The sequence below is a fragment of the Narcine bancroftii genome, chromosome 1, assembly GCF_036971445.1.
Source record: "Narcine bancroftii isolate sNarBan1 chromosome 1, sNarBan1.hap1, whole genome shotgun sequence".
NCBI lineage: Eukaryota > Metazoa > Chordata > Chondrichthyes > Torpediniformes > Narcinidae > Narcine > Narcine bancroftii.
Window position 1 is genome coordinate 484,300,912 of NC_091469.1, and position 18,270 is coordinate 484,319,181.

The 18,270-nt window shown below is 36.7% G+C and overlaps 1 protein-coding gene across 1 annotated transcript in view; it reads right to left on the reverse strand.

Moving 5' to 3' along the window:
* The window catches only part of mindy4 (MINDY lysine 48 deubiquitinase 4), a 303,244-nt gene that overhangs the window by 59,220 nt on the left and 225,754 nt on the right, over window positions 1-18,270 (reverse strand). Inside the window, exon 14 of the mRNA XM_069914923.1 lies at window positions 13,139-13,202. Coding sequence (XP_069771024.1) covers window positions 13,139-13,202 — 64 coding nt within the window. The remainder of the gene's footprint in view (window positions 1-13,138; window positions 13,203-18,270) is intronic.

The following is an 18,270-nucleotide window of genomic DNA, read 5'->3' on the forward strand; positions in this document are numbered from 1 at the left end:
GCCCTTCCAAACTTTAGGTTCTATTACTGGGCAGTCAACATACAAACTCTTATGTTTTGGTCATATTATATTAATCATGAAGACTGTCCAATATGGGTCTCTTTGGAATTTAATTCAGTCACAAAATTTTCTATTATTTCTCTTTTCGGATCCTCACTTCCCATATCTTGAAATAAATTAACTGACAATCCGGTAGTTAAACATACTTTGATGATCTGGATACCTATAACCATTTACAGCACAGAAACAGGCCAGTTCGGCCCATCTAGTTCCACTGACTCGCATTCAGCCCATAACCTTCTATACCTCTCCTGTCCATATATCTATCCAACTTTTCCTTAAACCTTAACATCGATCTCACTTCTAACACCTTCGCCGGAAGTTCATTCCAAACCCCCACCACCCTCTGCGTGAAGAAATTCCCCCTCATGTTTCCCCTAAACCTTTCCCCTTTTACTCTCAATTCATGCCCTCTTGTTTGAATCTCACCCACTCTCAATGGAAAAAGCCTATCCACATTGACTCTATCTGTTCTCTTTATCATTTTGAAGACCTCTATTAAATCCCCCCTCAACCGTCTACGCTCCAGGGAATAAAGTCCCAGCCTGCTCAACCTTTCCCTGTAACTCAAACCCTGAAATGCCAGCAACATTCTCGTAAACCTCCTCTGCCCTCTCTCTATTCCGTTCCTGTAATTCGGCGACCGAAACTGCACACAATATTCCAGTTTAGGCCTCACCAAGGCCTTGTACCACATCAACAAAACATCCCATTTCTTGCATTCAATACATTTTGGTTGACTACAATTTTCTAGTTCTAGTCCTTTTTTCAAATTACGGTTACAACTCTGATTATCCAAAAGGGTCGGAATTGTTTTTTTTTTGAATACATTTCTTTTTCAATGAACCGGTCATTTTTTAAAAAATAGCACAATAACAACAGTAAATCACTTTAACAGTGTTTATACAAAACAAAGAACAAGGGAAGGCTTTTTAAGCATTAAAATAAAGTTTAATTCTCAAAAAAATGCTGGCCACTGCCAATCATTTACACTCCCCCGAAGCCCCATTCGTGTCAGGAGCCCAAGGTTTCCGCTCCTGCCCGGGAGCTTGAGGTCCCCACTGCCATCGGGTGCCCGAGGTTTGCTGCTGCTGGTGCCGGGGGCCCTAAGTCCACTGCGATGCTGCTGGGGGCTCAAGATCCACTGCACTGCTCCGCCCCTGGGAGCCTGACGTTCCCGGTCAGTTCAGCTCCGAAAAATTTTTGGACAAATGAAGATTTCAGAGAATCTGATTTTGGATAATCGGAGTTGTATTGTATTTCTTTACACCTTCCGTGATTGACAAGGTTTTTAAAGAATGATTTAGATTAAGCATTATATGTTTTAAACATCTTTTTACTAAAGGAAATCTCGCTTCTTTTGAACAATTGTCAGTTAACTATATCTTACCATACCAAATACTCTTTTTTTTGTTATTTACAGATTAGAGATTTTTGGCAATATCAATTACATACAGAGCTTTGATAAGAAGTTAATAGATATCATTTTTAATTTGCAACCTTTTTATAATGGTTCAATATCTAACATTTATGACATGATGGTGGGAATAAGGGGGGCTCCTTTGGATAAAATTAAAAAAAGCTTGGGAACAGGACCTACAGTTTTCAAACTCTGAAGAAACTTGGAGTGTAATTTTTAAATTGGTTAATGCCTCATCTTTATGTGCTCACCACTCCCTCCTACAATTTAAATTAGTCCATAGAGACCACATGTCCAAAGTTAAACTATTTCACTTTTATGCGGATGTTATCTCCTCATAATTATAGATGCAACAGTGGAGATGCATCACTAATTCATATGCTTTGGGAATGACCGAGTCTTGGGAAATACTGGAAGGAAGTATTTCAGACTTTTTCTGTAATTTTTGAAGTAAATTTTAAGCTTAATCATTTAACTGTGTTTTTTGGTATTGTTCGAGAGAGGCATTGCTTTAATGGCATCTGATTTGAAAGTATTAGCTTTTATTTCTCTTATGGCTCGGTGGGCAGTGTTTCTTAGATGGAAGGACGTTGCTCTACCTACTCATGCTCAATTCGATGCTTAATATCCAATCTGAATTTAAATTTTCAAACACTATAGAGACCCTTTCTGAATTACTTTCAAAATCTTTGATTTGGTATTAATCCAGAGATGTTGGTCTTTGCCAAACAGCTTTGGTTTTGGTTGTGGGATTAGATTTTCTTTTTATATTGTGTCAAAATATAGATATGTTTTTGGGAGATAAATTGGGGTAGGGTTTTTAGTGTAGGTTACATACAAACACTTTAAAACAGATCTTATTTAAAATACTGGAGTTCTGCTCATGTTGGGGCCAACAGTCTTTGCATAAGCTTTGGAGAGTGCCAAAGAGACTTCACTAATGGATTGTTGTTTACAAAAAGGCAACAGATGAAAGAGCTTGATGGAGCCGCATTCTGTCTGGAGTGGAACTTGCTGTTCTAGGAGGGTCATGTGGTTTTCCAAACAGAGAGAGTAAAACAGGCTTTCTCTCAGAGAGAGGGGGGGGGGGCACACACACACACACAGATCAGTTCTACAGTTTTACAGACAGCAGCAGCAACTGGAACTGGAACAGGACAGATTGGCAAGCTTGTGGAAGCCTGGTCAAAGCCCTTGTGGTTCATGGTAGAGGAGAGGACTGGCTGTCTAATGTTTCACTTGGAATAAAGGAAACAAAAAGGCACTCTGTGGTGACCTGAAAGAAAGGTTATCATCTGGAGAACCCTGAGGGAGCAAGTTTCTTCGGCAAGACACTGAAGTGGCTGATTTGAAAAAGGAATCAGTTGTGGGTGCCAGCATACAACAAATCTCTCTCTGAGAACCGACAAGAACCTTCCTGAGTGGTAACCGTTTACCTTTTAAGCACCAAAGCCTGGTGAACTTTATAAATGTTAAATTCTGTGCACAGTATAAGAATTGCCTGCAACCAGTGAACTTGGAGGAATGAGATTGGACTGTGAATCAAAGAACTTTTCTGAACTTACACACACACATTACATAAACGTGCACTTAGAATTAGAAGGGGATTAAGTTAGATTAAATAAGTCAATAGCGGTAAGTTAAAGTTTGATCCTATTTTCATGTTTAAAGATAATTAAAAGCAACTTTTGTTTAAGTAACCATTTGTATTGGTAAATATCTATTGCTGCAGGGTTTCAGGGTCTTCTGGGCTTGTAACAATATTACTATAATATGTTTGATTAAGAATGTGGGGTACTGTGGATGAAATAGTATGATCTAAGTGTAGTGTATTCTGGACTTTTCCATTTTTTGACTTTTAATATGTATCCTTATGTTCTCTTTAATTTTTTACGTGGAATTTAAATTTCAATAAAAATATTGAAGAAGAAAAGAATATTGAGAATTATACTTTCATTATTTTTTATTTAGTAATAATTAGGAAAGATGGAACACAATTAATGTTGCTACTTGTTACACATTTTTTTAAAATTGCATGAGAAACTTTGTAAATAATTTCTTGTTATGCTTGGTTTAAGATTAAACATAATCTTGCTCTATTTAGAAGTGCAGAGAATATTTATATTTGAAGCCTAAGAATACTAAAAATGCTTAGTATTTGGGTACATTTTATTTACGGGGAGCCTGTTGTTGAGTTTTTTTCAGCAGCTTTCTGGATGTGGAATATAAAGGTGAGGGAAATAGACAAATACTTTTCTAATGTTGCTATGGCACTGAGAACTTTTCTAAACACTGGCATTCTACAGCTTATCTTCAATTTTGTTTTGGTTTCAAGGCTGGCATAGTGAACTTGAATAACATGTCTTAATCAATCCACATTAGTTGTTAATAATGGCTAATCAATTCAATTTTGTTCATTTGAATGTGAACAGATGGAACCATCCAATCAAAAGAATAAAAGTGTTCTCATATGTCAAACAGCTTAAAACAGCAGTCGCTTCCTTACAAAAAACACACATTCAAGGATGTGATAACTCTCATCTTATGTCCCGGTGAAGGACACAACACTTTCATTCTACTTTTCAAGCTAAAAGCAGTGGGGGTTTCAATACTTAACATTCAAAATATTCCCTTTGTTCACCATAGTGTTGTTTCAGATGCACATGGTTGTTACGTTCTTATCTCTGGGAAATTATACAATAAGATGGTTGTATTAGCTAATATTTATGCGGGGTTTTCTTTGAACTTTTTTTCGTCTCATCAGACTTGATCTTATATTCTCTGGTATTTCGTGATTGTAATTGCTGGTTAGATCCTGTTTTTTTATCATTCCTCTTTTAATCCTGCTGTAATGAGTAAGTCGGCTTTAACAATTCATTTAAAAAAAATCAAACTATAGTATTCTGATGTCTGGCATTTTTTTCATCCTAATAGGAGAGAGTATTCTTTTTTTTCAAGTTCACTAAACTTGTTCAAGGATTGACTATTTACTTATTGATAACCAACTGATTTCACAGACTCGTTCTTGTGACTATCAAAGCATATCAAACCACACCCTTGTCGTATTATATTTATTCTTTCGTGACTTCCCTCAAGTTAGTAGGCATTGGTGTTTTAACTCAACGTTGGTCTCAGATAATGATTTTTTGAAATTTATGGAGGAACAGTGAACTTTTTTCTTTGAAATTAATATACACCAGAAACTTTTAGTTTGATTGTATGGGACACTCTGAAAGCTTATCTTAGGAGGGGGAAAATTATTTCCTATACTGTAAATAAAAAAGGGAAGGCTGATAAAGAAAAATTAGAATGAATTACTCAAATTAAACAGTTAGATCAACAATATGCTCAGGTTAAAAACCTTAAATTATATAAAAAAACAAATTGAACAAGCAAAGTTCAATCTCCTCTCAATACGTCCAATTGAACATCAACTTCTGAAGAATAAATCTCAGTTTTATATTCATAAAAAAAAACTCAGGCAAACTTTTAGCTAATCAGTTGATGGGGATTTGAAGCTAAGTGTCAAATTAAAGAAATTCAAATGAAAAATGGCTGTATAACTACAGGAACTTTTAGGAAATTTTACTGGGACTCTACACTTTTGAATTTACAAATGATAATAATACAATGGACCATTTTCTGGATCAATTAAATATTCCCGCACTATCCTCGAGAGATAGGAAGAGTTTAGATAGGCCTATATTCCAGGAAGAAATAGTGGCTGCTATCTCTTTATTACAAGCAGGAAAATTTCCAGGACCTGTTGGGTTCCATGAGGAGTTTTTAAAATCATTCTCTAAATTGCTTGCATCTCATTGAGGTTCTCTATTATCTGGCTCCTTTACACATGGTAAATTACCGGTATCATTTCATGAAGCGTGTATTTCACTCATACCAAAGAAGGTTAAAGATCCTGTGGAGTGCACCTCCTACAGGCCAATTTCCTTATTAAATGTGGATGATAAAATTCTGGCCCAGGTTCTGGCCCAAAGATTGGAGAACATTTTGCCTAATGGATATTTTATATGTACCTTCTAGCGCAGTCCCTGAATGTGTTATTTCTTCAAATGCTGAGAAAACATTCGATTGGGTGGAGTGGGGATATCTATTTACAATTTTAGAAAAATACAATTTTGGACCATGTTGTATTACATGGATTAAATTATTGTATTTGTCCCTACCGCTTCAATTCTTACTAACTCTCCAATTGTCTCAGCCTTTCAATTTGCAAAGGGGTACCTGCCAAGGAGGCCCCCTAAATTCACTCGTTTTTGATCTGATTGTAGGGCCATTAGTGATTTGGTTTGGGAGTGTCAATCAAGATATTTCTGGGATTTGGAGGAAAGGAATTGAACATAAAGTCTCTCTCTATGTGGATGATCTTTTACTTTTCATATTAGGCCCTGATACCCCCTTTCCACATATGTTGTCACTATTCTCTCAGTTTAGTCAGTTTTCAGCATATAATTTAAATTAACATAAAAGTTAACTTTTTCCTTTGAATGCACCAGCTTCAGTGTATACTAGTTCTCCTTTTAAGACTGTGAGAAATCAATTAATTTATCTTGGTAACATAGTTACTAAAAATCAGAAACATATTTTCAAAGAAAATTTTCTTACTAAAACATGTGAAACAAATTTTCATGCATTGGTCCCCCTATCTCCAACTTTGGTCGGATGTATTAATTCTATTAAAATGAGTATTTGACCTAAATTTTTATACCTTTTTCAATCTATACCAATTTTTATTCCTAAATAGTTTTTTTTACTTGCAAGATTCAGCGATATCATCTAAATAAAGCTCGTTTACAAAAATTGAAAAGGAATGCAGGCATGGAGCTACCTAACTTTAGGATTTATTATTGGGCAGTAAATAATTATACTTTGATGAAGGGCTCAAGACCGAAATGTTAGTTATGTATCTTTATTTCTTCTCCAGCATTTTGTGCTTTTAACTTCAACCACAGAGTCTACAGACTTTAGTTATATTTTCATAACCGAGGTGACTGTCCAGCATGGGTTATAATGGAGCTTAACTTTGCTAAAAGCGTTTCCATTCCAGCACTTCTAGGATACTGACTCCCTTTTACTTTATATAAGTCAATTGACAATCCAGTTGTCAGATACTCTGTGAGAATATAGGTTCAGTTCAGTAAGCATTTTGGATTTCATGATTTTTTTTCTTTCATGTTCGATTCTATTCAACCACCTTTTCCATCCAGCTTTGCAAGAAACTGCTTTTCAAATTTGGCATAGAAAGGCTATTGAGCATTTTTAGAGATTTTTTGTTTGATAATAGTTTTGCATCATTTCAACAACTCTCTGAGAAGTACAATTTGCTGAATACTCTTTTTTAGATATTTGCAAATCAGGCATTTTCTTCAATCTCAAATGCCTGGTTTTTCTCGGGCACCAGATGAGAATGTCATGGATATATTTTTTAATTACAACCTTCGTGTAAAGGTTTAATATTGTTTATTTATAATGAAATAGTTGACCTACGGCATGCTCCGATATGTAAAGTTAAAATTGCTTGGGAATAGGATTTGAATTTGTCCATATCAGAAGAGATCTTGGAATCAATTTTTAAGATAGTCAATAGTACGTCGTTATGTGCCCGCCATTGTTTATTACAATTTAAAGTTTTAAACAGGGCCTTTATTTCCAAAGCCAAATTATCTTGTATCCATCCAGTGGTAAATTTGTGTTGTGGTAAATGTTTTGGTCCTGTCCTAGCCTTAAAAGTACTGGAAGGAGGTTTTCCAAACTTTAATCTAAAGTTAGAACCGAATCTTTTGGTAGCTCTTTTTGGTACAACAGGAGGAGATGATGTTTTGTTGACTCCAAATAAATGGCTCCCTTTGGCTAAACGTGCTGCACTACTCAGGTGGAAGGACTTAACTCATGCTCAGTAGCTGACGGATATTATGTTTTGTTTGTCTAGAAAAGATTCGATATTCAATTAATAATTCTAGCATAAGATTCCAAATGTTGTGGGGACCATTTTTGAATTATTATCACAATCTTTAGATATATTTTATAATCTGAGTTTTGTTGCTTTTCTCATTCACTTTTAGAGGTGAAGTTTATCGTTGTTTCTTTCTGCCTTACAACCTTGTTAGGGGGATGGGGTTTTGATTTTTTTGTTGTTGTGTTTTTGTCTGTATATAATACTTACTTTTGCTATGTTATGATACAATATGTTGATTTGTGTAATTTCTTACTTACATTTTGCATTCCATATAAACTAAGTACAAGCTTGGTTTTTTTATGTATAAAATCAATTAAAAAATTTTTTTTTAAAGTTCCCTTCTACATTAAATGCAAGCCAGCTTTACAGCAATTCAAATGATAAATGACAGATAATGCTGCAGAGGTCATGCCCAACTATCTCTGCCAGCATTTATGCTCATTATAAACCAACTCCTATTTCAACCTGTCCTTTAACTCTCATCTAACCTATCCTTTGTACCATTTTCCACACCAATTTTCTTCTGTTAGAGCAAGTTTAAGATTCTCTGGAAAAGAACTTTCCTCAGATTTCCCTACAATTTCTTGGTGAAAACCTCTAGTTTGGCACTTCAGGAGTTTTCTTTCAGTTATCCCTTTGCAAGCAAATTGAAACTGTTAATCCATTCCAAGAAAATGCATCTCAATCCAGGGTCCAAAGGAGTTCCGTATATTTATTTGTTTATGGGAAATAGTGAGGCTAATATTTCCAGTGCATCTCAAACTATCCTCCAATCGGGGATACTTGCAAGGCCATCTCAGAAAACATTTAAAAGCCACCACAGTATTCTGCAGCAAACAATCGCTGGAGGTACCTTGTAGGTCAGGCAGAATCACTGGGGGCAAACAATTGTTTTCTTCATCAAGAAGATCTAATTTCAGATTTCTTGTCAGAGAACATACATGACATCATATGAGATTCTTTTTCCTGTGGGCACAGCAGAATCACCACTTATTGGCAGTGCAAAAAAACTGTACACAGCATATACATGTAAACAAAGAAAGAACTGTACACAGATAATGAGTGTAAACAAACTCTCTGCAATACAGAGAGAATAAAGAAAATCAGTGAAGTGCACAAGTCAAGAGTCCTTACATGAGTCTTGATTGAGTTTGTTGTCGAGGAGTCTGATAGGGGAGGGGGAGCAGCTGTTCCTGAACGTGGTGGGGCGAGTCTTGTGGCACCTAGACCTCTTTCCTGATGGCAGCAGCGAGAACAGAGCATGTGCTGGGAGGTGTGGATCCTTGATGATTGCTTCTGCTCTCCAACAGCAGCATTCCCTGTAGACGTTCTCAATAGTGGGAAGGGATTTGTCTGGGCTGTGTGTGTACACTACCTTTTAGTGGGATTTACCCTCAGGAGTACTGGTGTCCCTAAACCAGACGGTGATGAAGCCGGTCAGCGCACTTTCCACCACACATCAGGGTTTCTGGTGTCATACCAAATCTCCACAAACTCCTGAGAAAGTAGCGGTTAACGCAACATCTTTACAGCACCAGTGATCGGGACCAGGGTTTCAATCCTGTGCTGTCTGAAAAGAGTTTGTATCCTGTGTCTGCACGGGTTTAAAACAAATTAAAATTTAGAGGCATCAACATGTTTTCTTCATGATGCCATTAGTGTGTTGGGTCCAGGAAAGATCCTCCAAGATAGTGACTTCCAAGAACTTAAGCTCACCATCTCCACCTCTGATCTCCCAATGATCACTGGATCACTGCAGTGTACACCTCTAGCTTTCCCTTCCTGAAGTCAACAATCAGCTCCTTAGTTTTGAGTGCGAGGTTGTTGTTGGTGCACCCTTCAGCCAAGTTTTCAATCTCCCTCCTGCATGCCGACTCATCCCCTTCCTTTATACAACCCACTACTGTGGTATCGGTGACAAATTTGTAGATGGTGTTATTGTCGAACTGAGCCACACAGTCGTAGGTATAAAGTGAATAGAGCAGGGGGCTAAGAATGCAGCCCTGTGGTGCTCCGGTACTGATCTGCACTCAGCACCTGCAATCTCTTGTGTCTCCCCATTGCTCGAGACTTGGTTATGAGTGCAACCACACTGCTAAGAGGCTTGTGCGCTTTTCTTCTAGGACCAAGATTGGTGAGCCAGATAAGATTTTACAATAGCCCAATCATTTGAAGGTCGTATTATTAAAGATATTTGACTTATTTCATTACTTCAATAAAAATTCCACAGCTGTTGTACTGAATCTATTTTCAGCCCCCTGGATAGCCGTAATAATTTCTGCTGTATTGAACCTTCCTGAAGATATGAAATGCCGTTGTTTCTATGATGTCATATATCTGGGCATATGGGGAACTTGCTTTCATTCTTCAAAGAACCATGAAAGATACATGAGCTCAAGATACTTTTCTTTGAATTATCTTATTTCTGCTTAAAGTTGAATATTTGTTTTACTCATCATATAAACACCTTAATGTGAAGTTATGCAAACTGTTTATTCATTTTATCATTGAATTACAGCTGCATCTACGAAGTTTGATTTGTTGGATTAATACAGTAGTAATTCGGAATATTGTCACTTACGTTTCTGTGAAGATTGCATGCTTTGAAATTGGGAAATACAAAAACTTGGAAAGTGTCATCTAAATACACTGCCAAAAGTATGATTTAATTTTACCTTTGGGGTGGCGGTTCATGGCCCCATTGAGATTATAGAAATTATTGAAGGGGAATCAGTTTTGAAGTCATAATTTCCACTTTCCGTGCTACAGTATTTGTGATGGAATATGAATTAGAGATCTTGGTAAGACAAGCCTTGTCACTCTGCACTCACTCTAATTCTCTATTTTTGTGTTTTAACTGCAAACATTACAGCACAGAACAGGCCTTTCAGCCCACGATGTTGTGTCGAGCTATAGACACTTACTCAACAAACAAAACCTTCCCCACTTCACACCCAAAACCCTCTTTTTTTCCGGCATTCAGGTACCTAGAACATAAACCAATACAGCACAGTACCCATAACCCTCTATGTTTTATTTCATCCATGTGTCTGTCTAAGAGTCTCTTAAATGCCCCCAATGTTTCAGCCTCCACCACCATCCCTGGCGAGGCATTCCAGGTAAACAACTTACCCCTGACGTCTCCCCTAAACTTTCCTTCCTCCACTTTGTACTTGCGTCCTCTGGTGTTTGCTGATCCTGTCCGAGGAAACAGGTGCTGGCTGTCCATCCTGCCTCTCATAATCTTGTAGACCTTTATCAAGTCTCCCCTCATCCTCCTACGCTCCAAAGTGATAAGTCCCAGCTCTGCTAACCTTGCCTCATAAGACATGCTCTGCAATCCAGGCAACATTCTAGCAAATCTCCTCTACACCTTTTCCATAGGTTGCATATCTTTCCTGTAATGAGGCAGCCAGAACTGAACACAATATTCAAGTGTGATCTAACTAGTTTTATAAAGCTGCAACATTACTTCTTGACTCTTGATCAAATCCCCAAACAATGAAGGCCAGCATACCAACGGCCTTCTTAATTATCCCATGTGACAAACCTATGGATTTGGATCTCAAGGGCCCTCCGTTCCTCTACACTGTTAAGAATCCTGCCATTAACCATGTATTGCCTTGAATCCTGCCTTCAAGTTTGACCTTCCAAAATGCATCGCTTCACATTTATCTAGATTGAACTCTGCCCCTTTTTTGCCTAACTCTAAATCCTGTCCATAGCCCGTTGTAACATATGACAACATTCAACACTATCCACAACACCTCCATCCTTCGTGTTATCAGCAAACTTACTGATTCATCCCTCCCTCTACACTTTCAACCAGGTCATTTATAAAAATGACAAAGAGTAGCGGTCCTAGAAGAGATCCCAGTGGAATTCCACTAGTCACTGACCTCCAGGCAGAATACGTTCCATCCACTACTCCCTCTGCTTTCAATGTATGTTTCAGGACCCTTAATAAGTTCATAGAGTTAAGGGATCACATGACACAGAACACTAAATCTGTGCCAACCATCAAACACTAATCCTATACACCACATATTCTCCCCATATTCCCATCAAGTCCAAGATTCTACCACTCATCTAGGCATTAGGGATAATTTTACGACGGTCAATGAACCTACCAACCCTCAAGTCTTTTGGATGTGGGAGAAAACCAGGAAAACACATGAAACCACAGGGAGAACATGCAAATTCCACACAGATAGCACTTGAGGTCAAGAATGAAGGTGGAACTGTGAGGCAGTGTTATACTAGACCTGCCACTGTGCTATAGGATTTTTATGGGACTACTTCAACCTCTTTGACTATTTTGCTTAATTTAAATGTATACATGTGCACTAATTATCTCATTTGAAAAAAAGTTGAACTGAACTCATGATCTCAAAGGGTACTGTTGATCCAAAATAAGATTCCTGGTAGAATGCAGCTATTACAAATGGGAGACAACATTTTCTGGTTATTTTTACTGATACATCACCAATTTATCAAAATTTATACGCACAGTACATACGCACAGTTCTTTATCCAGAACTCAAGCATTTGCAAAATAAAATCACAGAAAATCAATAGATAAAAAATATGAAAGTTTAAAATGGGCACACCCTAGTGGTTAGTCTGCCAAATATACAACACGCAATCTCAAGCAACCAGAAAATTCACTTATCTGGCATCCACCAATCCCCATAGATGCTGGATACCAGAGTTATACTGTGTGTACACTTCTCAAAAACAGATTCCAATACAAATTCCATATCGACATCTGTATGGAAATCATCTCTGTAATGAAACAATCCAAACATGAACTGATTTCAGGATATCAAGACCATTATTTCCTCTTGGCATTGGGAATTATATTTTACTAACCTTCCTATTGGAGAATGTTTGAAAATGCATTTCCTTTTAAAGTAACTGCAAGAGACATTTTTTGAACAAAATCTATTTTCTAGTCTCTTCAAAACAAATGTTCTCACTGCACTTTTCTTCATACAGTCTGAAAATGAACTTGAACTTGAAAAACCTGAACTTGAATCATGCAATGTCTGCTGAACTTGTACTCCATCAAGCCCAGTCCAAGTTATCCAACTGTTTGAATTCTTTTTATATCTTATTTCAACCAAACTGTAAGGCGATTCAAACCAGAGTTATCACACAGAAACTAGAAGAATTAACAGTAAACTCCACTGATCTACAAGAGGAAAGTGTCAAAGATGTGCACATTTCTTTAGATGTTGATGTCATAGAACACTACAGCACAGAAACAGGCCATTCAGCCCTTCTAGTCTGTGTCTAACTTTTTCTGCCTAGTCTCACTGACCTGCATCTGAACCATATGCCTCCAATCCATGAACCCATCGAAATTTCTCTGAAATTAAACCTCTATCCACCATTTCCACTGGGAGCTCGGTCCACATTTTCACCACCCACTGAGTGAGGAAAGTTCCCTTAAGGTTCCCTTTAAACTTTTCTCCTTTCACCCTTAACCCATTTAGCTTTTATCTCACCAGAGCTCAATAGAAATAGCCTGCTTGCATTTCATCACACAACATGATCACATTTACAATCTCAGCAGAGCCAGAGAGTACACATAAGAAATAGGAATAGCTGGGGCATGAACTGTAGGTCCACAAATCTGTGCTATCATTCAGTAAAATCATGTCTGAAGAAGCAGTACCAACCTGTGTACAGTAGCCGTGGGCTCCAATCAACGTGCTGGTGGGGACATCAAAGTCAGATTTTACTCTGGAAATAATTCAAAATGTTAACATTTTAAAAGAGTTGTTTGAGAATTTCTGTAGCTCTAATGAGCACTCAGCTGTGAATGCAACAGACTCAGGCACGAGCACTTCTCTTTGATAATAGTCTCTTCTTTCAATGACTATAGTCACTGTTGTCGACTTGGCCAGGATCTCATCCATGTAATAATTCATCAAAACCTTTGAAATGGCATTAGGAAACAGAAATCATACAGGCCCTTTGGCCTAAATGTGGTGCTGACCTAATAAGCTACTCTAACTGCTGCCAAGAATTTCCCCACTGCATAACCTTCCATTTCTCTCCGTTGATTTATAGAACTCAGCCCAATAAAATTTTAACTCGAAGAATGTTCATTTTTTCTGGCATTATTACTTTCCCTTCATAATGAGTGGGAACAACGTGAATCACTGCAATTCTGTTCCCTCTGCTATTATGCTTGCCAGATTATTCCAAATACTTAAGGGTTCAGACAGCCAAATATTTGTTTTAAGCCCGTATATGACTGACAGACAAGTCTGGGTATAATATTGATAAAACAGATATATCCTCAGGATCTTTAAGAAACAATGTTCCTGTACATGAGGAGACAGAAAAAACATAGAGGCACAATGCATCAGCAAAAAAAGAAATATCACACTTGGTATTACATCAACTAACAACAATACTTACAACGTGGTTTGAATTCTTCAGTTTTACTTTGTTAATAATCAAAACACAAACACCCAAAAATGTTTAAGGGAGATGTGCTGGACTTTCATATAGTGGTGGGTGCCAGGGGTAGAGCTGGATACAAATACAAAAGTATGATTTAAAAGACCATATTTCAAATTCAAAGTTTAAAGTGCTCACTGTGTAGCACAGTGAGCACAGCGGTTAGCACAACGCTGTTTAAGCATCAGCGACTGGGGTTAAAATCTAGAGTTGCTGTAAGGAGTTTGTACGTTCTCCTCATGTCTGTGTGGGTTTCCTCTGGGTTCTCTGGTTTCCTCCTTTCATTCAAAACATACAGGGGTTGTAGGCATATTGGGATATTTGGGCAGCATGGACTCGTGCACCAAAACATACTGTTACCGTGCTACATGTCTAAAATTTACAAAATTACAAAGAAAAAATTAAATGAAAATGAAGGAGATGGAGGGCTATCAATTGAGTGCAAGCAGCAGAGCTCTCTTTTGATTTGGGTATCCTGTTTGGTCAGACATGAGCGAGGAGTCTGTCTCTGAGATGCACTGTTCTATGTTCTAATAAAAGCAAATACCAAAGGACATCCATCCATTTAAGTTGAATGGAGGTAAGTTTAAGGGGGATTTCAGAAGTAATTTTTTTTTAAACATACAGAGATGGTGATTACCTGGAATGCACTGCAGTGGTCAGTGGTGGAAGCTCATACAATGGGGGTATTCAAAAGACTCTTAGATAAGGACATGGATGTAAGAAAAATGGAAGGTTATGGGCTTGAGGTTGGGATTAAGTAGATTGTTGTTGGCTAAATTTACATAGGTGGACACAACATTGCGGGCTGAAGAGCCTGCATTCTGCTGTAATGTTCTATATTCTAAAAGTAAAGGATGCAAACACTGGGAAAGGGTGAGATCAATGGGAAGGTATGATGGTATTCATGTAATTGAATGTATGATGGTTGGGGTGGGGTCAGATAGCCAAAGGACCCGTTCCTGTGCTGTATGACTCCAAGGTGTCAACAAAAACAGAAGAAAATTAACTTACTGAAATACTTCGTGAAAGGTCTTAATTGTCTTAGAATCATCAAACCATAGAACACTACAGCACACAAACAAGCCCTTCTGCCCATCTAGTCTGTGCCAAAATTCTTTTCTGCCCAGACCCACTGATCTGCCCCTGTAACCATCCAAATATTTCTTCAATCAAACTCACTTTCACTGGCAGCTTGTCCCACTTCTTACTACTGAGTGAAGAAATTTTCCCTAATGTTCTATTTTACTTTTTACCCAGGTCCTTTAGTTCTTGTCTCACACAACCTCAGTGGAAAAAGCCCTCAATATTTTGTATACCTTTATCAAATCTCCCCTCATTTTCCAATGCTCCATGGAATAAAGTCCTGACCCAGTCAACGTTTCTCTGGAACCCAGCTCATTTCCTGGTAATATCTGTAAAGTTTTCTGCACTCTTTCAATCTTATTGATATCTTTCCTCGAGGTAGGTGACCAAAATAATTATTATGATTGCTAAATTGAAATTAGTTGCGTTGCATCATGAGTGAAGATCTTTTTTCAACGATTAGAAAAGATCAATTTTGCTCAACAACAATGAGAACTTTGAAAATGGCCTGAAACAACACCAAAGTAAAGAAAAATTCAAGTACTTGGCAAGGTTAATCCTGTCAATAGCCCAGATAAAGCTCTAACTGCAAATTCAGGAGATTAATTTAACTGAAGATCCGATGTGGCTTTTGCATGCAACAATACCCTGGTCTTGTCTTCATGCTACAGATTTAATTCATCTAGTATCACTGCATCAATTGTCCAGAATGACACTGATGAACGTGTTGATTGATGAATCAACAGGTGTTCAATTTCATGGATAGCACCTTTAGTTTCCACACACCTGGATATATCCAAGTTGAATTTTTGCGTGGGTTCTCTTCTTTTAACCCCTTGGTAACGTTTCCAAGAGTGTAGATTTCCCTTTAATCCATGGCATATTGAAAGACCAGTGCATCATGGATCTCTGAAATTAGTCCCGAGGGTGCATTTGGTCCCATTATTTTATTGGTGTCATAGTAAAATAGTGGGCCTGTCTATCTGAATCCTGGATTTCCTCATCTCCAGGCCACAATCAGTGAGGATTGGTAAGAATATCTCCTCCACAGAGTGTTAGATAGCGAGGTGGAGGAGGATAGAGGTCTTGCGAGGACTGCATGCATAGCCAGAAATCAAAAGTTTGTGCATGATGGAAATGTTCTCAGGTGTATTTTTTTTCAATGCAAGGAGTATTGTCAGTAAGACGGACGTGGATTGGCAAGTGGGATTAAGACATTACTGCTATAAGTGAGACTTGGTGGCAGGGGCAGGACTGGCAGTTCAATGTTCTGGGGTTCTGTTGTTTCAGACGAGATAGAGGGGAGGGATGAAAGAGGGAGGAGTGGCATTGCTAGACAGGGAAAATATCACAGCTGTGCTTAGACAGGACAGACCAGAGGGCTCTTCTACAGAGGCCATATTGGTGGAGTTGAGGAATAGGAAAGGTGTGACCACACTGATAAGTTTGTATTATAGACGCCCAATAGACAGAGAGAATTGGAGGAGCAAATCTGTAGAGCAGTGGTTCTCAAACTTTTTCTTTCTTTTTTTTTGGAAAATATTATTTATCATTTGCATCAATACAAAATATAAATTCAATAATACAGTGATTATAATAAATCATACAAAATGATACAATTTAAAAAAAATTTCTCCCCAACATCCCAAAAGAAAAAAAGAAAATGAAAAAAAAAAAGAATACCAACTTCTACATATATATTATCAACATATATAATATTCATTGACTATTTTTTATAATTTCTGATTGAGAGGGTGGGTAAGATGGAAGATATAGATGGAATTTTATTCATAAAATCCATATGTGGTTCCCAAATTTTATAAAATTTTTAAATTCGATTCCTTAAACTATATGTAATTTTTTTCTGAAGGTATACAATTTTGCATTTCAATATGCGATCTGTCTAATTGTACCACACTTTCAGTTTTCCACGTTACCGTTATACATTTCTTAGCAGTCACTACTGGTTCTTTTTTTAATTCTTGATATTTATCCATTTCAATTTCTTATCATTTTCATATATATTCCCAAATAAAAATATTCTTGGATCTTTTTGTATCTTTATCTTCATAATTTGTCCTAACAATTCATTTAAATCATTCCAAAATCATTCCACTTTCTCACAGGACCATATCAATGTAAAAAAGTCCTTATTTCCATGGTACATGTGAATAATTAGAATTAAGTTCATTCAATTTATGTGGAGTATAATGTAAATGATGAAGAAAATTATATTGAACCATTTGATATCTAGCATTAACTGTAACACTCTCTTGACACAATTTTGACCATATTTCATCCAGAATTTGTATATTTAAATCTTTCTTCCATCGTAATTTATATAAATCCTTTTTCCTTTTAGATTCTTGTAATTTTATATACATATTAGTAATAATTTTTTTTTAATAATAAATGTATCTGTTATTACACCTCCCAATTGACTTTACTCTAGGAGTCTCAAATCTGTTCCTAATTTCTTTTTTAATTGGTAATATGCAAATATTATATTATTTTGTATATCATATTTATATTTTAATTGCTCAAAAGTTTTTTAAAAATCCCTAAAAATCTTATCTTTTATCCTCTGTATATCTTTACTATATCAATTATCAAATAAAGAATTATTCAAGGTGAAAGGAATAAATTCATTTTAGGTAATTGATAAATTTTAATACCTCTCTCCATATGAATCCCATTCCATACTTTCAATATATGTTGTAAAATTGGTACTTCCATGTTTCCTTTAAATAATACACTATTTCATTTATACAAAATTTGTTCTGGGATCTTTTCTCCAATTTTATTCATTTCAATCTGAACCCAGGCTGTTTTCTCACCCACTTGATAATAGGAGGACAAAAATCTTAATTGAACTTCATTATAATAATTTTTAAAATTCAGTAATCTTAGTCCTCCCTGATCAAATTTCCACGTTAATTTTTCAAGACCAATTCTTGACATTTTACCTTTCCAAATAAATTCTCCTATAGTTTTATTGAAACTCCAAAAAAAATTTCTGGTACATGAATAGGTAATGATTGAAATAAACATTGAATTCTTGGAAAAATATTCATGAACATTATTTCCATCTTCTCAGATCTTCTATCTTTTCTATCAATTTTTATTCCTAAATATTTAATTGCTTCATTTTGCCACTTAAATTTTGTCAATATTTTACATTCTGAATAATCCATATCCACCATAGGTATCACCTCACTTTTATCAACATTAACTTTATAACCCCATATTTCTGGTC